Source organism: Carettochelys insculpta, chromosome 5 (assembly GCF_033958435.1).
Source record: "Carettochelys insculpta isolate YL-2023 chromosome 5, ASM3395843v1, whole genome shotgun sequence".
NCBI lineage: Eukaryota > Metazoa > Chordata > Testudines > Carettochelyidae > Carettochelys > Carettochelys insculpta.
The window spans coordinates 4,664,279-4,684,775 of NC_134141.1; the positions used below are offsets into that span (position 1 = coordinate 4,664,279).

At 46.2% G+C, this 20,497-nt stretch overlaps 2 protein-coding genes across 5 annotated transcripts in view; one reads left to right on the top strand and one right to left on the bottom strand.

Moving 5' to 3' along the window:
• Positions 1 to 12,323, bottom strand: part of TMEM175 (transmembrane protein 175) — a 40,315-nt gene extending 27,992 nt beyond the window's left edge. The window contains exons 1-3 of the mRNA XM_074994559.1: positions 12,180 to 12,323; positions 5,197 to 5,235; positions 1,616 to 1,713 (exon numbers count right to left, since the gene is read on the bottom strand). Of these exons, the coding sequence (XP_074850660.1) occupies positions 1,616 to 1,713; positions 5,197 to 5,235; positions 12,180 to 12,323 (281 nt within the window). The remainder of the gene's footprint in view (positions 1 to 1,615; positions 1,714 to 5,196; positions 5,236 to 12,179) is intronic.
• A 4,971-nt stretch (positions 12,324 to 17,294) lies between these two features.
• The window catches only part of LOC142013327 (S-adenosylmethionine synthase-like), a 35,429-nt gene continuing 32,226 nt past the window's right edge, over positions 17,295 to 20,497 (top strand). For 3 of the 4 annotated variants that reach the window (XM_074994560.1, XM_074994563.1, XM_074994562.1), the window contains exon 1: positions 17,295 to 17,433. The gene's annotated coding sequence lies outside the window, so the exon portion shown is untranslated. The remainder of the gene's footprint in view (positions 17,434 to 20,497) is intronic. The other variant, XM_074994561.1, reaches the window with a different exon arrangement.

Sequence of the window (20,497 nt, forward strand, 5' to 3'; positions counted from 1 at the left end):
GCTCCACTAGTATCCTCCCGCCAGTATGACAGCTCACCTTTCAGCATGACTCACTGTAGTCTCTCTTTTAACCAGCAACTCTCCCACCTTTCAAAAGTCTCATATTAATTCCCATACTCTCCAATTTAACTAAAATTTCTTGCATGGAACTGTATCAAATGATTTACTAAAATCCAGGTAGATTAGAGCTCCTGCATCCCTGTATTTAAAAAAATCAGTGATGCTCTCCAAAAAAGATGCAGATGGTCTGGAATGATCAACTTTTTAAAAACTATTTTGTATTTTATCCCAATTACATCCTTAACTATTTTCTCCTTCAAAATTTGTTCCAAGACCTTACCTACATTGATCATGAGTAGATTGATATGGCTGGAGTATATTTAGAGATGGTACTGGAAAAAAAATGCCCAGCCACTCATTTGGTAGATGTAGCCATTTTATAGGTAAAGTATTACAGATGAGCCACAGGAAATCAAATCTTTTTATGTTTCTCTATTTGAAAGGCAGGACTTTAGCATCTTATAATTTGAGTAATGAGATATTCTACCCATGTTTTCTTCAGCCATGTATTATTCATTGTGTAGCCTTTTTAAAAGATAATTTAAAGAGGGTTAGTAATGTTTACTTTTTATATGCATTCAAAATGTACTAATTATGATGGTATACCTAAGCCTGAAGTAAGACAGTTATTTCACTAAGCTAATATCATTAGGAAAACAAGCCCTTGAATCAAATTATTTAAACTGCTATTTATTTACCATATATAGTTACAGTATATCAGTGAGAAATTAGGGAAAAGCCTCAGGGAAAAAAGTGGATGAAACAGTTATTTTTCCCTCCCAGCCTGTTCAAGCCTTGAAAAAAAGAGTGGATTGTGGTGGTTTTTTATCTTGAGCAGCGCCATATGAAAGGAAACTTGCTTTGTTTAGCTAAATTAGGAAATAAACTCCAGCTAACCTGCCTTCAGTCAAGAAAAGAAGCTTGGATGGTTGGGCAGAGTGGGAAGAAGAAAGAGAAAACTGAGGAAAGGATTCCTTTTAAATTTCCTTTTAATAAAGCATGCTGAGAAGGTGCACAGTCTGTATCCCCTATGAAATGCAGTCTCACCAATCTTTCACTCTGTTTTAAAGAAAATGCAACTGGGGAGAGAAGTGATGCTGGTTGCTATTTGAATGTCTCCAACTATATATATGGTAGAAATTATATTCTGAATAGCGCTTGTGCATTTTACAGTCTACAACTTTAAAATAGCTTGACTTTAAAAATAGCATTTTCCATTAGTTTGCTGCTACTGTGGTGGGTCAGATCTGTTGGTAATATTGTACATGGAATGTTTGTACCATCTGCCACTGTTAGCTGAAAGAAGTTTCCCAAACATCTCTTTTACCTTATGCTTTTGGAGCTTTAAAAACATTTCAAAAGATGGCTTATTATAAAATATTTTAATCCTCTTTGGCTGTAAAGCAAAGCGGCTGTAAAGCAAAACAACTGTAAAGCAACTGTCCAGAAAACCTTTACCCTCAGATAGAATCTCATCACTTCCACTAATCTTGTTTAACTTCCTACAAAGAATTAGCTGCTTTTATGCCAGAAAAAGATTTCCCCTTTTTCATACCTTACATGTGCTGCCCACGCCACTGTTACTATTAAAAATGTCATCAGGTAGACTGCAATTTTCATTAATAGAAGCTGTTGAACACTTTCACCTAGTTTCTGAAACAAAATATATTATTAATAGAAGCACATTACTGAAAAATATGTATGTGAGGAATGTTGCACATTGAAATCAGCTACCAATATCTGTAAACAAGTGATAGCTTCACAGTGCAGAATAAATTTTTGAGAATATCTTGCCTGCTAAAAATGTAGATTTCTTCCAACTACTTCTCTTTGCTGATTTATAGTCCATATGGTACCATAAAACAATTAGCTCAGACACTTATAAGCACTCTGGAATATCTCCTCCCATTACCTAGGTGACTGCATAAGACATGCTAGACTCTGCAATACCAAATAAAAATGGGAACCATTGCGAAACAAATATGGACGATTTTGGTACTGCTCACTTTTACAAGGCAAGACAATCACTTATGTTTACAGTTAAAGAAACTTAACTATTAATCAAGCTGACTTTCTGTATATCCTTCATAAATTACTACACACCTCTCCATGTGTCCAATTGCACATCTGTGAAAAGAGGACAATAATATTTATCCTCAATAAAGCATATAATGTTCTATGGAGGAAAGCTGCTAAACACAAAGCTTGGTGTGTGCTGGTATGACTCTGTACTAATTTGATTAAATCTATATTTGTTAGTTGAATTGAAGAGATCATTAAGGTATCAGGGATTACTTAGATTATGATTTCTGAATGCTATGGAACTTTTACAAGCTACCGTAACAGCTTGTTTTATTGACATCTACCGTATCTTTATTTATAGTATTAGTTTATTATTTATTAGTATTAGTTTTATTTAAAAAATACTTAAAGATAACTAATAGGATAGATACATAGTGATAAGCATCTCTCTGCTGTTATAGACTTTGCTTTGACACATCACCTCTCTCTACATTGTTACTGTCCATCTTTCCTTTGTGACTAATGTGGAATACAAACTCCACATGGCAGTGATTTTTTGCTTAGCTTACTGGTATACCCTTACGATGTCTATGATGTGGTTTGAAAAGATATGGGCTGATCCTTACATCCACCAATTTTTTAACTACAGCCGGCCAGTCAACATGACATACTGTCATCATTATTTCAGTACTGAAATAGGGCAGTCAGTATGGTGCCTGTATGGTAGGCACTGCATGGAGACATAAGGAGAAAGTGTCTGGCAGAGTTATACAGGCTGACCCTCTCTAGTCTGGCACTCTTGGGACCTGACCGGTGCAGAATCAGAGTATTTGCAGATCCACAGGAGATTAATATTGTCTAGCAGCATTACCAACACTTCCACTGCTTACTGGGCTCTTACAAGACATTTAGGGGTAAACTACAGCTAAATAACAGCATACAACACTGAAGCTGCATCTACACAGTGAGATCTTTCCAAAAAGCTGGGGGCTCTTTTGAAAGATCCCACAGAGCGTCTACTCACAAACTGCATTATTTCAAAACTAAACTGAAAGAACACAGCACTTTTCTGACAGCCCTCTTCCTCTCCCAGAGGAGGGGGAGTGCCTTTTCCCGAAAGATTCTTCTGGAAAAAAGCATGTGTAGACACGCTGGGGACCCTTCTTTCTAAACAGCCGTCCTCATGGCACCTGAGTTTTCAGTCTCTGGCCCGTTCTTTTGAAAGAGTGGGGGATGTGTGGACACACACTTTCAAAAGAGTAGCTCTCTCTTTAAATCTGCTTTGCTGAGAGCCAGGACTGGTGGCTGTAAACAAACCTTATGGGACCACAGGACCATGGATGTTGCCATATCAGAGAATGCCACCCTATAGAGGTTCAACCTGTACTCTAAAGAGACAAGACAAAGGACAGGAAAGAAGACAGGCATGGAGGTGAAGTAACTTGCCCCCAGGCAGTAACAGAACTGAGAATTAACATCAGCATGTGACCAATTACAAATCAAGTTACACACGTATTTGAATGACGGGGTTATTTTTATAGACGCTATGGAAGAGCACTCTTTTGGAAACACACACATTCCTATTTTAGTCCAATGGAGGGTAACTGAGAAGTAATTCAGCTATGGAAAGTTTGTTGCACTACCTGCTTGCTACATGGAAAACAAGGGACATCACTAATCTGGCGCCCTATTTTGAACTATACTCAGGTTCACTTACTACCAGGTTTTAAGGCTGTGTGTGGTGGAAGTTCCCAATGACTTCAGCAGGATTACTCCTGTTATTAAACTGTACCTGTAAGTAAATGTTTGTATGAAAGAACTGCAACACCACCCGTACATTAAGGAGATATGCTCAGAGCCCTGTGCGGATACAAAATTCATATCTTAATATATGTCTGAAAAAATGAGTCATGGGTGTCCACATCCACATTTGGGGTTGCGGATACCCACAGATGTGCAAGGCTCTAGATATGCTATTCAGAGTTGCTTAGATGGATGTTTCTACCCTCCGCTAAGTACAGAAATAAAAATGTTTTTAAGAACCTGCATATGTGCTACCTAAGTAGCCCAATATTGAAAGTCTTTGATTTTCTATTTTTTTCAACCATGCGTCTTTGGTATATATTTCACTAAATTCGCCGTGGGCTCGTCTACACTTGTCCCCAACTTTGAAGGGGGCATGTTAATCATGGTGATGGGAGATTACTAATGAAGTGCTGCAATGAAAAGGTAGCACTTCATTAAGCTAATTCTCCCCTGCAGCAACTTGGAAGCATCAAATTTCAAAATGCTGGCACGCGTGTAGCCATGGGCACTTTGAAGTGCCTTTATTTCCCAAAATTCTGAGGAATAAAGGGACTTCCAAGTAGCCCAGGCACTTCAAAGTGCCCGTGGCTACACGCACACTGGCACTTCGAAGTTTGACGCTTCCAAGTGGCTGCAGTGGAGAATTAGCCTAATTAAGTGCTGCATATTCACTGCAGGACTTCATTAGTCATCTCCTGTTGTCCTGATTAACATGCCCCCTTCAAAGTTGGGAGCAAGTGTAGACCCAGCCCATGTTACTACTGTATTTTCTTTAGCCTCTCCTATTTCTTTTGAAATCATTTTGATGACATTAACTATTAAACTAATTAATATATACGGAAAATTATAAATATCTTCTAAAATATCTTCCAACTTCCATTACACAGGCAGATTCTCCATCTCTTGATGTCTTCAAATCAAGATTGGATATCTTTACGTAAGATATTTAATCAGACAAGTTATTGGGCTCAATACACGGCTAACAAATTTAATTCTATGGCCTGTTTTATACTGGAGAACAGATGAGATAGTACTTTCTGGCCCTGAAATATACTAATCTGTAAGGCAATCATGATTTGTTTGTTTGTTTGTTTTCCCCCTAAAGAACCAAGCTTTTAGTACATCAGTCCCCTCAGATTCAGTTCAATGGTTCACCTGCTACAGAATGAACGGTTGGTTTCATCTTCATTTAAGGTTTTGTAACTTTGTAATTGGAGCCAAATCTGACTATGAAAGTAAAATTGAAATGTCATCCTAACAGGCAGAGAGGCAGAATAAATATGTAACAAAATACTAAATATACCGTACCTGATCTGGATGTATCTTTGTGTGGGCCACAGGCAAAATCTGAAATAAGAAAATCCCATTATTGGACAGACTATATAAGTCTCTTGTGCTACTGTACTAAAAAGTGAGCTTCAGCATACCAAAAAACCTTTATAATGACAGATGGAAGGTGTTATATGAAATGATACAATGACTTTCAGGGAAGGCTGCCAATTAAACACAGTTAACTCACACAGTTAACTCAAATCCCTTCTTACCATCCGTGGAGGCACTAGATCTGCGTTCACTTGCTCACAAATGCTCTCTTAGCTTAGAGCTCGTGTTCAGTTTTGTGTTAATATTTGGCACAGTTGGTGATAGAGACTGGCAACCAGGACCATTTCTATACCATCACTCAGTCTGGTGTACGAGGCATGCTGCAAGCCCAGTGATTTAAGGCTTGCGGTGTTTTCCAAAAGCCCATGCCCAACAATGACTCCCACAACTCAAGCCTAAGGTTAGGGCAGGTGCATCAATCTCAGCACTGTACAATTTGGAAGGCTTTTAAACCTAGAACCGAAAAAAAAAAAAAAAAACCAAAAAACTTTCCTACACTCCGTCCATCAGCACCCGGTCACTGGTACGGAATCCATGAATCAGTGCTGAGGAAGGACGCCGGTGTGAGAGACCCTCAGCACTGAGAACCCCTGGCACCACAGCAGGAAGCAGTGCACCAGCACCACTCCACAGCCTAAGTGTTGCACACCCACCTTAAGAGGGCAGAGAAAGGGTGCTCTCCTCAAATAGCTGCAAAGCGACCAGGGCGTGTCAGTGGCTCCAGAGGAAGCACACAGCCACCAACCCACAGGAGCCTGTGACACTGACTCTGGTGCCGTAAGCATCATTCATTCCGGCACTAAGTGACTCTCTGGCGGACAGTGCATGGTGGAGGTGCTGGAGCCATCCTCCACATTGGACACTTATGATGCCATCAAAGAGCATAATGACATAATGGCACCTCAACCCCCAGCTGCTAGAGAGACACCACCAGCACCACCTATACTGATTCCATATAGAGGAAAGCCCACAATGATGCAACATTTCCCTGACACCAATCTGAGCACCAACTCCAGGACCTCCTTGCAGAAAAACTCCCTGAACCAGGACAACCTTGTACCCCCGACCGCTCCTCATCCTTGCTTGATGAGGCAGTTGCAGGAGCTTCAGGTCCTCTGCCCATCAATCAGAGGGCACACCAAGACCTGCTCCGCTGCACTGCCTGTAACACGTGCCTTCAGGTGGAGGAAGTAACCTCAGGACCCAACAGTGTATATTCTCACCCCAGAGGGGCCTTCTAGGGTACCCTTAATAAAAACTATATACAGAACAACAAAACTGTGTGGCAGACTCCATATGATCCATTGCAAAGGAAGAGAGAGAAAATCATTTGTTCTCCTCCAAGGGGTATGAATTTTTGTGCTCTCACCTGCATCTATGTTCCCTACTAGTCTCAGCAGTCAATGAAAAGGACAGGGCAAAAAGCACCAGACCCTAGGGACAAGATGAGGAAACCTCTGTGGGAGGAAAGTTTACCCAGATGGGAAGCTACAGCTGGCTAGCCTCACAAAGCACAGTTTTAAATCTATGGATGTTATGTCCAAATTCAAAGAGTCCCTGCAGAGTCAAGAGCAGAGCTCTCTGCTCTCATACAGGAGGACAAGGCAGTAGCCAGGATATCAGTGAAGGTCTTCTTGACTGAAACAACTCTGCAGCACATGCAATCTCCTCTGGGGTGGTCATGAGGAGGTCACCCTGTCTCCAGGATTCTGGTCACTCTCCAGAAGTCAAGGAGACACTTCGGAGCACTCCCTTCGAGGGCACCGGGCCGTTTTTGGACCAAACACACTTGAGGTTCCAGAACCTCAAGAATCTCACATTCCTGAGCATGCACACACTTGCTATCCAAAGGAAATCATTTAAGCCTCAACCCCAGCAACAGCAGAGGCACTGTCTTTCCTGCCAAAGGCAGGAAATCATACTACCATAGGAACAGAAGATGCGAGTGTTCTAACCCACCGTCAAGCCAGGGACAGGGCCCTATGAAGTTATCACTGGGACCTAAAGATTTTCAAAGCACACCACAGGATGGTTACCTGCCTCCATCCTGGATCCCTTCCTCTGCATTCTGAACAATCTCTCATTTCTACCATGTATGGTCACATAAAACATCAGAACACTGGGTTCCTTGAACAATAGACGTGGGATAGTCTCTCCAGTTCTGCTCATCCACACCCCCACCTTCCCTATCCCTCTGCTTCAGGGACCTTTTTCACGAGCAGCTCCTTATCCAAGAGGTGCAATTGCCCCTTACCCACAGAGGTAGCGTAGGAGGTTCCTCAGGAGCTAAGGGGCAAGGCATTCATCTAATTATTTTCTAATTCCCAAGGGAAAGGAGAGTCTTACACCCATCTTACAACTGCAAGGTCTCGACCAGTTCATGGGAAAGTCGAAATGCCGCGTGGTCTCCCTGAGCATGATCATTCCTTCCACGTCTTCGGGAGACTGGCATGCCACCCACATATGAAAGACACATACTTTCACATAGCCAGCTGGCCCACAGACATTTTGTGAGGTTTGCGGTCAACCACAGACTTTATCAGTTCACAGTGTTCCCATTCTGTTTATCGACAGCTCCCAGAGCGTTCACCAAGTATGTGTCAGTGGTTGCCGCCTTTCTCTTTACAAGAGGCAGGTGCCTCTCTACTTCAACTAGCTGCTGCAGAGATGTTCCAGGGAGCATGTGGAGTCCCAGCTTCATTGACTCACAAACACCTTCTGTACGCTGGGACTCTTCTTCAATGTGGACTGACTGAACAGACAGAATTCACTGGGGCAGCACTGGACTCGGTTCAGGTGTAAAGGACACTACCACAGTCCAGATTTCTAACAAAGGCAGACATCAACTGGACTCTCAGATGATACCCCATCACAACCGCAAGTGTATGGCTCAGCCTCTTGGGACAAACGGTGGCTTGCAGCTATGTGGTCAGGCATGTCAGACAGAGGCTCAAACCACACCAAACATGGCTTGCCACAGCTTATTGCTCAGGCTGGGACAGTGTGGACTCAGTAGTAACAGTACTTGGTTGAGCCCGAGATTCTTTTCAGTGGTGGCTGGACTGTCACATGGCTCATGAGGGCTACGTCTACACGTGCACCCAACTTCGAAATAGCTTATTTCGATGTTGCGACATCAAAATAGGCTATTTCGATGAATAACGTCTACACGTCCTCCAGGGCTGGCAACGTCGATGTTCAACTTCGACGTTGCTCAGCCCAACATCGAAATAGGCACAGCGAGGGAACGTCTACACGCCAAAGTAGCACACATCGAAATCAGGGAGCCAGGCACAGCTGCAGACAGGGTCACGGGGCGGACTCAACAGCAAGTCGCTCCCTTAAAGGGCCCCTCCCAGACACACTTTCATTAAACAGTGCAAGATACACAGAGCCAACAACTAGTTGCAGACCCTGTATATGCAGCACGGACCCCCAGCTGCAGCAGCAGCAGCCAGAAGCCCTGGGCTAAGGGCTGCTGCCCACGGTGACCACAGAGCCCCGCAAGGGCTGGAGAGAGAGTATCTCTCAACCCCCCAGCTGATGGCCGCCATGGAGGACCCCGCAATTTCGATGTTGCGGGACGCGGATCGTCTACACGTTCCTACTTCGATGTTGAACGTCGAAGTAGGGCGCTATTCCCATCCCCTCATGGGGTTAGCGACTTCGACGTCTCGCCGCCTAACGTCGATTTCAACTTCGAAATAGCGCCCAACACGTGTAGACGTGACGGGCGCTATTTCGAAGTTACTGCCGCTACTTCGAAGTAGCGTGCACGTGTAGACGCAGCTGAGGAGTCCCTTTCAGCATCCCTCAACCACCTATGACCTCAGTAACAGAAATATCAGATCTGGGCACATCAGCAGAAACAGGGCTGGTGGTTACAGCCTGAAATTTTTCTCCACATCAGTATGAAAGAGCTCAGAGTGGTGAGACTAGCCTGCCAGGATCTTCCACAACAGAATACAGTGACATTGGTGTGGTAGTGCTGACCAACAATACCACCGCTGTGTTGCACATAAACAAGCAGGGCAGAGCTCACACTCCTCACCTCTTTGTCAGGAAGCTCTCCAGCTCTGGGAATTTTGTATAGCCCACTCCATTCACCTGGAGGCATCTCATCTCCTTGTGCTACAAAACAAACTTGCAGACCATCTCAGAAAGATGTTTCTCACCCACAAGTGATCAACCCAAGTGGACATCCTACATTCCACCTTTCAAAGGTAGGGGTTCCCCAAGTAAACTTATTCACCACCAGGAGCAACAGCAGGTGCCTGATATTCTGCTCCCTTCAGAAGCACAGTCTGGGCTCCATCCCAGGCATGTTCACTCTGCCCTATGGAGGTGGGGCCATACATGTGTTCCTGCTCATACTCATACACAAATTACAACATCCTCAAGGTCAGAGCAGAAGTCATCTTGCTGGCTCCAGTATGGCTGCACCAAAATGGATACACCATGTTTCTGAACTTCTCAGTGGAAGCCCTAAGCGTACCAATGCTCTTTCCTGATCTCATCATGTAAGACACAGCCACCTCCTTCACTCGGACCTTCTGTCCCTGCATCTTGTAGCATGAAAGCTTTATAGTTAAATCCTAGAGAGCTCCAAAGCTTAAAAATGGTGAGGGATGCGCTATATTCAGTAGCAGGAAACAGTTCATCAGTGCCACTTACCTAGCATAGTGGAGAAGGTTCTTATGCTCACGTAAACAGTGCTGCACACTCCCGCTTCAGGCATCAATACCACTTGTACATGAGTATCTACTACCCTGAAACAACAGTGGTTGGCTAACTCCTCCATCAGGGCACAGCTGGTAGCCATCTCGGCATTCCATCCAGGAGAAAAAGGATACTCTCCACTCTCCATTCACTAACCCTAGGTAGTTGGTTGTTTCATATCTCATTTACAATAACCAATTCTTGCTAGGGACCGCAACCTAGTCCTCTCCAGATTAAGGGAGGCCCCATCTGAACCCCAAACAACATGCTCACTTCTTCACCTCTAGTGGAAAGTGGCATTCCTGACTGCCATTACATCAGCCAGTAAGGTGTCCAAGTTAATCTTACGTTTCTCCATATGGTCTTCCATAAACACAAAGTGCAACTCAGACCCCCACTCCACCTCCCTACCCAAAGTAGTGTCTCAGCTCCACACTGGCCAAAGTATCTTCCTACCAGTCCTCCTTCCCAACTCACATGCTAGTGTGCAAGAGCAGAGGTGACACACTCTAGATGTATGGAAAGCACGAGGGTTCTACACTGAGCACACTAAGTCTTTCAGAAAATCGAAGAAACTGTTCACAGCAGGGCCTGACCAAATGAAAGGATGCCTGCCCTCACCATCACACATCTCATCTGGGATAAGGGACTAGATACAGACATGTCATGAGCTGGCCAAGGTCCCAGCTCTAGCAATCAGTGCTCACTCTTAACAAGCACAAGACTTGTTAACTTCCTTTCTGGACTATCCAGGAAATCCGCACATTGGCAACCTGGTCTTCAGTACGTTTCACCGTTCGTTACGCCATCATCCAGCATGCCAAAGACAATGCAGCTGTTGGGACGAGGGTCCTCCAGTCAGCAACTCCTTAACTCCAACTCTGCCTCCAGAAGAGAGCTTGGAAGTCATCTGACTGGAATCGATGTGAACAAGCATTCAAAGAAATAAAAAGAGTTACCTTCACGCAACTACAAAAACAACAAGAAGTCCTGTGGCACCTTATAGACGAACAGATATTTTGGAGCATAAGCTTTCGTGGGCAAAGACCTACTTTGCTCCAAAATCTAAGGTGCCACACGACTTCTTGTCGTTTTTGAAGATTCAGACTAATTGGGCTACCCCTCTTACACTTCACATAACTGTTGTTCTTTGAGATCTGTTATTCATGTGCATTCCAATACCCACACTCGTTCCTCTGTTAGCAAAAAGGAACTGACGGGTGGAGGAACAGCGACCCCATGAAGGTGCCACTCTAAGGCGCTCCCCAGATGGAAAGAGCTAAGGGAAAACATTTCCATTGACCGTGCACTTGGCACATGCAGGCCTGAGTAGAAAGGAGGTGAACAACAGATTTCAAAAAGCAAGTTACAAGAAGCTGAGTACCTGTTTTGTCACTATGCACTAGACCATGCTAGGTAACATTTGCACATACACCGACCTTTTATCTTCAAAGTTCTGTACAGACCTCACCTGCTGCGTCCACTCTTCCCTAGAGCTGTGTTACCTGATGCACCTTTGCAGTGTCCAGTGCGGATTTTTTAACAGAATCGGAACTAACCAAGTGACAATCAACCACTAAAGGATGGGTAAGCGTGGGGCTGCTGGAGACTACACATTGGCTTAATTTTCTTATAAGTATATACATATGTGGAACTTGCTTCCTGGCTGGTGCCTCTCCCTCACTCCTATTCCTGTAAAATGTCACCCCGCTGGGGCAGAGAGCAGGGCTGCCTGTGTGCACCACGCAGCGCAACAGGATTCCAGTCCTGACAGCAGCCTCTGGATGCTAATGCAATAGAAATACTGCGCCTGATCTCTTTTGGCTGGAAACCTACACGGGCCCCTTGCTGAAAGAGCGGCGCCGTTCTGAAGCTCTTCCTTCCAGGGAGCGGGTGAATGCGGGGCAGCTGGGTGTGCGGGGGGGGGAGGGGAAGCAGTGGAGGGGGGCAGGTGGAGGGGGGACGGGTAGGAGGAGGCGGTCACACAAGGTGGGGCGAGGGGAACAGGAGCGGGTGCCAGGAGACAGGGGCTCCATGGAAGCGGTGGGGGCGGGGGGCTGCGAAGGGGGGGGCAGAGGCTGGGGGCGCTGGGATGGGGCGGAGCGCTCTGAGGGGGCTCGGGCACTGGGGGGGCGGAGCACTCGGGAGCACGGGGGGGGCGGGCGGCGGCCCGAGGCTGACTCACGCACCATAACGGTGGCGATGATGGAGAGCAGCGCGTCGCTGTAGGCCAGGAGGCGGTGCGAGGCCTGGGTGCTGCTCCCCGGCTCCCCGCCGCGCGGGGGGGGGCCCGGGGCCGCCTCCCCCTCCGCCTGGGGCCGCGGCGCGGACATGCGGGCTCCGAACGCAGCCGCCTCCTGCAACCGCCGCCGCCGCGTGAGGGAAGGAGTCGAGGGGAGGGGCAGGGCAGCGGCGTGAGCCCGACCCCTGGCGGCTGCACTGCCGCCTCTCCCGAGCCCGCCCGCTGCCTGGAGGCGGGGCGCTGTGAGGTGCGGGGGCGCGAACAGGCAGAGCAGTGTCTCCGGGTGGCGGGGTTGGTACAGGCAGAGCTGGGTCTCTGGGGTGACTGAGGGGTGGGGGTTGGTACAGGCAGAGCTGGGTCTCTGGGGTGACTGGGGGGTGGGGGTTGGTACAGGCAGAGCTGGGTCTCTGGGGTGACTGAGAGATGGAGGGTGGGGGTTGGTACAGGCAAAGCTGGGTCTCTGGGGTGACTGAGGGGTGGGGGTTGGTACAGGCAGAGCTGGGTCTCTGGGGTGACTGGGGGGTGGGGGTTGGTACAGGCAGAGCTGGGTCTCTGGGGTGACTGAGAGGTGGAGGTTGGTACAGGCAGAGCTGGGTCTCCAGGGGTGACTGGGGGGTGGGGGTTGGTACAGGCAGAGCTGGGTCTCTGGGGTGACTGAGAGATGGAGGGTGGGGGTTGGTACAGGCAGAGCTGGGTCTCTGGGGTGACTGAGAGGTGGGGGTTGGTACAGGCAGAGCTGGGTCTCTGGGGTGACTGGGGGGTGGGGGTTGGTACAGGCAGAGCTGGGTCTCTGGGGTGACTGAGGGGTGGGGGTTGGTACAGGCAGAGCTGGGTCTCGGGTGACTGAGAGATGGAGGGTGGGGGTTGGTACAGGCAGAGCTGGGTCTCTGGGGTGACTGAGAGGTGGGGGTTGGTACAGGCAGAGCTGGGTCTCTGGGGTGACTGAGGGGTGGGGGTTGGTACAGGCAGAGCTGGGTCTCTGGGGTGACTGGGGGGTGGGGGTTGGTACAGGCAGAGCTGGGTCTCGGGTGACTGAGAGATGGAGGGTGGGGGTTGGTACAGGCAGAGCTGGGTCTCTGGGGTGACTGAGAGGTGGGGGTTGGTACAGGCAGAGCTGGGTCTCTGGGGTGACTGGGGGGTGGGGGTTGGTACAGGCAGAGCTGGGTCTCTGGGGTGACTGGGGGGTGGGGGTTGGTACAGGCAGAGCTGGGTCTCTGGGGTGACTGAGAGATGGAGGGTGGGGGTTGGTACAGGCAGAGCTGGGTCTCTGGGGTGACTGAGGGGTGGGGGTTGGTACAGGCAGAGCTGGGTCTCTGGGGTGACTGGGGGGTGGGGGTTGGTACAGGCAGAGCTGGGTCTCTGGGGTGACTGAGAGGTGGAGGTTGGTACAGGCAGAGCTGGGTCTCCAGGGGTGACTGGGGGGTGGGGGTTGGTACAGGCAGAGCTGGGTCTCTGGGGTGACTGAGAGATGGAGGGTGGGGGTTGGTACAGGCAGAGCTGGGTCTCTGGGGTGACTGAGAGGTGGGGGTTGGTACAGGCAGAGCTGGGTCTCTGGGGTGACTGGGGGGTGGGGGTTGGTACAGGCAGAGCTGGGTCTCTGGGGTGACTGAGGGGTGGGGGTTGGTACAGGCAGAGCTGGGTCTCGGGTGACTGAGAGATGGAGGGTGGGGGTTGGTACAGGCAGAGCTGGGTCTCTGGGGTGACTGAGAGGTGGGGGTTGGTACAGGCAGAGCTGGGTCTCTGGGGTGACTGAGGGGTGGGGGTTGGTACAGGCAGAGCTGGGTCTCTGGGGTGACTGGGGGGTGGGGGTTGGTACAGGCAGAGCTGGGTCTCGGGTGACTGAGAGATGGAGGGTGGGGGTTGGTACAGGCAGAGCTGGGTCTCTGGGGTGACTGAGAGGTGGGGGTTGGTACAGGCAGAGCTGGGTCTCTGGGGTGACTGGGGGGTGGGGGTTGGTACAGGCAGAGCTGGGTCTCTGGGGTGACTGGGGCGTGGGGGTTGGTACAGGCAGAGCTGGGTCTCTGGGGTGACTGGGGGGTGGGGGTTGGTACAGGCAGAGCTGGGTCTCTGGGGTGACTGAGAGATGGAGGGTGGAGGTTGGTACAGGTAGAGCTGGGTCTCTGGGGTGACTGGGGGTTGGTACAGGCAGAGCTGGGTCTCTGGGGTGACTGAGAGGTGGGAGTTGGTACAGGCAGAGCTGGGTCTCTGGGGTGACTGGGGGGTGGGGGTTGGTACAGGCAGAGCTGGGTCTCTGGGGTGACAGAGGTGGGGTGAGGGGGATATATGAGAGGTTCTATGTGAGAGGTTGTCTTTAGTGGATGCGTCATCGTTGTCATGTAAATAAAAACCTATGTTAGTAGTCCTGAGATTACTGTCTCTCCCAGCATCACTCACTGAAATATGCCTGTGTAAATGGAGTATGCAGTGTGGCCAGCCTCCAAACATTCCAAAACAATGAGCTTCTTTACCCATTCAAAAGAAGTTCAAAAATAATACATTTTGGGGGTCTTGTGCTTTTTTTTCACATTTTATGGTACAGAGAAATACTTTTAGGGGGAAAAATCTCCACAACTTTCAGGAGACCATAGTTAAATGAAAACAGACGTTCTGAGCTACTGTGTTAATTTGACTCCAGGAGCTGAGGCCTTAAATGCAGCAAATTTAAGGTAACCCAATGGCAAGGTTTGGCAAATGCTGCTTGAATGTTGAGTGTGCTTGGCCTTGCATGGGACATAGAAGGTCCAGTTCCCATCCTTCAAAAACACCTGTTCAGATCAGACGGACTTTTTCACGGGGTGAGAGGCATTCTAACAGTGTCCCACAGATCTCCTCCCTGCACGACCATCCTAGCAACAACAAATATTTAATATGGAAAGATTAATAGTGTTGTGTGTTTATGCCTTGCTAATACAGCTGAGTAATTGGAAACATGGGGAGCAAGTCCACATAACAGGTCAGTGTTGAGAAATCCTAGCAAATGATCTGTGATCCAGTGAGCACAATTTGGAAACTGCTAGTTTAAAAAAAACAAGCAGTCCTGTAGCACCTTAGTCTTCAAGGTGGTACTGGACTGCTTGGTTTTTGTGAAGCTACAGACTAACACAGCTACCACTCTGACAGCATTTCTAAGTGTGTTAAGTATAAGAATTAGTGTGTAAGAGCACTTCAGGTGGCAGTTGTATACATGCCTCTTACTCCAATGTGTCTTAGTTGGTCTCAGTTGTTAATTGTTATTGTTCTAGTCTTCATCAGAAGAAAGACAAAAAATCTCACTGAAATGTATGAAGCACAATCTCTATCAGCACTGTAAATCTTCTCAGTCATGTCAGCTTGTTTTATATACTAAAGAACACAATAGTGTGTAGAAAGATGGAGGAAGAACAACTACATAGCTGCAAGGAGAGAAGGTGGCACCCTGAACTGGAGGACAAAGGGTACAGAAATTTTGTTAGTCTTTAAGGTGCTACAGGACTGCTTATTTTGGGGCAGCTACAGATTCAAGTCCAGGAAGAGGAAGAGGAGCACATAAGAATGTCCATACTGGGTCAGACCAAAGGTCCATCCAGCCCTCAGCAGTGGCCAGTGCCACGTGCCCCAGAGGGGGTGGACTGAAGACAATGATCAAGCAGTTTGTCTCCTGCTATCCATCTCCAGCTTCTGGCAATCAGAGGTCAGGGACACCATTCAATAAATATATGGAGATACACATCTTAGAACTGGAAAAGACCTTGGGAGGTCATTGAGTCCTGTCCCCTGCCCTCATGGCAGGACCAAGCACCATCTGCCCCCCACCCCTTTTCTTTAAAAAAAAAAATCTATTTGCCCCAGATCCCTCAATGGCCCCTTCAGAGATTGAGTTTACAACCCTGGGTTTAGCAGGCTAATGCTCAAACCACTGAGTTATCTCTCCTCCCAACTTCATTCTCTCTAGGTGAGGAAAAGGAGGAGCAGCAAGGAGTGGGACAATGCACACTTCAGGTAGCCACTTTTATATGAGTCTTCTAATTTGATGTAGCTATCTGTGGCTTAGAATGAAAACAAATATCACATTTAGGAATTACTCTGTGTATCCTGAAATTCCTCTGGCATCGTTTTTGGTCATACAAAATGCCTCTCCTCTAGAAAGAGCTGCTTTGCCAAAAGTGATAACTAGTAAGCTAGAGTGACGAGTATTACAGACCATAACCAATAGCTTATTTGAGTCATTTCTTTTAGGGGCACTCACCATCTCCCAAGGTTCCTGCAGCTGATGCTTAAATTGTAAAGTTTCATCAGTTTCTTGTGTAAGCAGATGAGCATCATGGAACACGTAAATATCTTCACAGAGTTCCTTCTCTAATTTGGAAAATCTGGAGCCCAAGCAAGGCAAGTGAGGAATGAGTTGGCTAAGATTTCATCTGGACCTTATGCTGAAGTTTCGGTTAGTACTGGAAGTAGTGAGAAGAGGTTCTCAACCAACTGTGTTTTCTTTGAAAACTAAGAAGCATACTTAAAAAAAACACCTTGCGTATGTTGCATTTCAGATCACTGCATTTTTTTCCTTTGGACCCTGAATATGTCAGTTTTACTTGGGCATTCTGTGTGAGAGGGGTAGCTGTGTTAGTCTGTATCCATAAAAACAACAGGAAGTCCTGTGGCACCTTACAGGCTAATAGATTTAGTGGAGCATAAGCTTTTGTGGGCAAAGACCCACTTCGTCAGATGCATCATACTTGGGTGTTTTTTTAGTGTCCTGCCAATTTCACTTCTGCTCTTTTGCCCTAGAACAGTGCTGCAAAACTTGTGCTGTAAGCCCTGTAGGGTAGTGTATAAATGTTAAAAATGTGGGAGCTTTTAAGAATGTGCAGTACTTTTAAAGCCCTATATTTGGGACAAAATCTGATGCTGACAGTGTCCTTTAATATTTTTCTAGGAAGTCCAGTCTCTGAATATTGGATGTAACAAAAGGCTTCTCAAAGGCTGAGTGAAGATGAATAGGAATTCAAGCCTGCTCTTTGGCCCTTGGCTAACCACACAGGAGTGAAGACACATTGGGATTGGACTGATCCATTGAAGATGTTCATTGGCACAGTACTGAATACTTCATGAAGTAGTGATTCCAAAAACAACTCGCTCTGTTTGCTCTATGGAAATAGATAACAAAAACATACTTACAAAAGCTGGAGTAACTGCCTTCTCCTGCAGTACAAGAAGAATGTCAGGTAAATTAACTATCATGTCTGATTAGTGAACAGCTGTCCACATCAGTTTTCCACAATAGTCCAAGTTACAATAAGAAAGAAAGTCAAAAGGAATTCTGCAGTTGCATGTGTACTGTTGTTAATCCTGAACCTGTAGGCAAGTATTTTGGAAAGTAGTTTCTGATCATATTAAGCATGTTACAAGTCTCTAAAATTCAAGCATATAAAATACCGAATAGATGCAACATGGTCAGTTTAATAGTTTTTTGTTATACAGACCCTTTAAGGACAGTCCTAAGCCCTCATAATCATGCTACCAGATCTGACCCTTTAGGAGCAGGGCTACTGAGAGTCCTAGTCCATAGAAGTCAGGAGACAGAGTAAGCAAGACCTCTTGGAAAGAGGGACAGGCTATAAGAGATGCCTGTGCCTAGAACAGAGAGAGAGCCAGGGGAGCAGCATGCCTACAATTTTCTTCAGCCCTTCAGGGCAGAGGACTGGGAAAGGAGGCAGGGATGGGCAGCGTCCAGAGGCTAAGAAAAGGCCCAAGGTTAGGATGAAACAAAGTGCAGCTCGGACTCTCACCTTGAAGGAGTGTTTCCAGAGGAGCTCCAAACTAAAGCTGTAGTTTCTTAACATTATATTATATCAAGATTCATATTGATCTTGTGGTACACTGTGACCTCTTTACTCCCTTCTGCAGTTCTCCTTCCTAGGAAGTCACCTCTCATTTTATATGTGTGAAACTGATTGTTTTGTATGTGTGAAACTGATTGTTCCTCCCTACGTGAAATGCTATTGATCTGATGAAGTGGGTCTGTCCCATGAAAGCTCATCACCCAATACATCATTCTGTTAGTCTTTAAAGTGCTACGTTAACTGTTGTTTTGTTTTGTTTGAATTCAGACTAACATGGCAACCTCTCTGTTGCTATCCTCCCTAGGTGGAGTACTTGTCCATATTGTCCATATTGAACTTCATCCTGTTTGCCTCAGATCATTTCTCCAGTTTGTCCAGATCATTTTGAATTCTGACCCTATCCTCCAAAGCACTTGCAACCCTTCTCAGCTTGGTATCATCTGCAAACCTGATAAGCATACTCTCCATGCCATTATCTAAATCATTGATGAAGATAGGGAACACAACTGGCCCCAAAACTGACCCCTGTGGAATCCCACTTGTTCTTTCCTGCCAGCATGATTGTGCAATAACACTAGTAATATAATTGAACTCTTTGCAATGATGTGCTTGAGTAGGATTTTATAGCTGGATGATCTGCTAGGTATCATGAGGCTTGTTTATATGGTTTTGCAGCTTTACGTATATGGCTGTAGCTCTTGTAAGCTTGTGTTTAATTCTTGAATAGAAAGTGATATGTGGCTCTTTGTAGTGAAAAATTATATGAGTTTTTAGTGTTCTACAAGACTGGAAAGTGGTCATTTAGATAAAATTATAAACTGTCTTAAAACTATTAATATATATTTCTGCAAATTTCATGCCTCAGAATTGGGGCTCGGACAATGTAAGCTGAATGAAATACTACTAATGGTACATGTTTTGTGGGGAAGTTGAAAACTGGGTTTGTGTTTGAGGAGTTACCTTCAAGTCTACGTATGGAATAGTTCTAATCTGAGACAGGAGAACATAAAAAGGTGCATTTTCAGTGCTGTCTTTGTAGGTTCAATTGTAATTGTTCTATTTAATACATATATGATCAGATTGTTTTTACTCCTGCTAAACACAGTTCTAGCAAAATGAAGTGCGTTCTTATCTGGTTGATTTATTAGCAGAAATAAATTTTACAAGCACCATTACCTGTGTGATCACGCTATCTTCATTAATTTTTTGCCATTGCACTGAAAGCTACTGGGTTAAACAGATGCTATTGAAGGAAACAGTTTCTCCGCAGAATGTGTTGGTGGTGAGGGTGATGGATGAAGAAAATGATCTTTCCATTTATTAGATAGAGCTAGGAGAGCTGAACTGGAGAACAGGTGTAAACTGAAATAATGTAATGCAGAAATCACAGAGACAAACAGAACCCTTTCTACAGTAAAATCTCAAAACAGAACCTTTCTTCAAACACCTGTCAATGTCTGTGGCTGTCCAGCACACCCTCTTGTGGCCATGATGGGGCAGTGCCTCAGCACGGCTCAGGGTTTTTCTAATTACACAGAGCATATTACTTCAGACAAATTACCTCCTTCCTGAGGTCTGGTTTACTAGTTCTTTGTACAGAGCACACACCATGTTTTAGTCTCTGGAGTTCACTTCCACTCTGTACAAGAAACCAAGTAAACTTCCTTTCCCCATCAAAACAAAAAAGCAGTCAAGTAGCACTTTAAAGACTAACAAAATAATTTATTAGGTGAGCTTTTGTGGGACAGACCCACTTCTTCAGACCACAGCCATACCAGAACAGACTCAATATTTAAGGTACAGAGAACCAAACACAGTAATCAAGGTGGACAAATCAGAAAAAAAAAACCTATCAGGGTGAGCGAATCAGAGAGCAGAGAGGCAGAAGGGGGGCGGGGAGTCAAGAATTAGATTAAGCCAAGTATGCAAACGAGCCCCTATAGTGACCCAGAAAATTCCAATCTCGGTTCAAACCATGTGTTAATGTGTCTAATTTGAATATGAAAGAGAGTTCATCAACCTCTCTTTGAAGGGTGTTGTGAAAATTTCTCTTCAATAATACGCAAACTCTTAAGTCATTAACAGAATGGCCCACACCATTAAATGCCGACTAACAAGTTTGTGGATCAGGAGTGTTTTTATGTCTGTTTTGTGCTCATTAATTCTTTGTCTAAGAGAGTGTGAGGTCTGTCCAATATACAAAGCATCTGGGCATTGTTGGCACATAATGGCATATATGATGGTAGCTGAGGAACATGAGAATGTGCCAGACTCTAGCCCTCCTCCAACAGCTGGGCTATACTTCAGCATCTTCCTTACACTCTTCAAGCCAGGAATCCCCATCTCCCCTGGGAGGAGGTTTGTAATTTAGGTTATCTGTAGGGCCTCAGTCAGCTTCTCCTCCCATTGGCCCCTTTCTCCTAGTCAGTTCTTTTGCTCTCAGTCT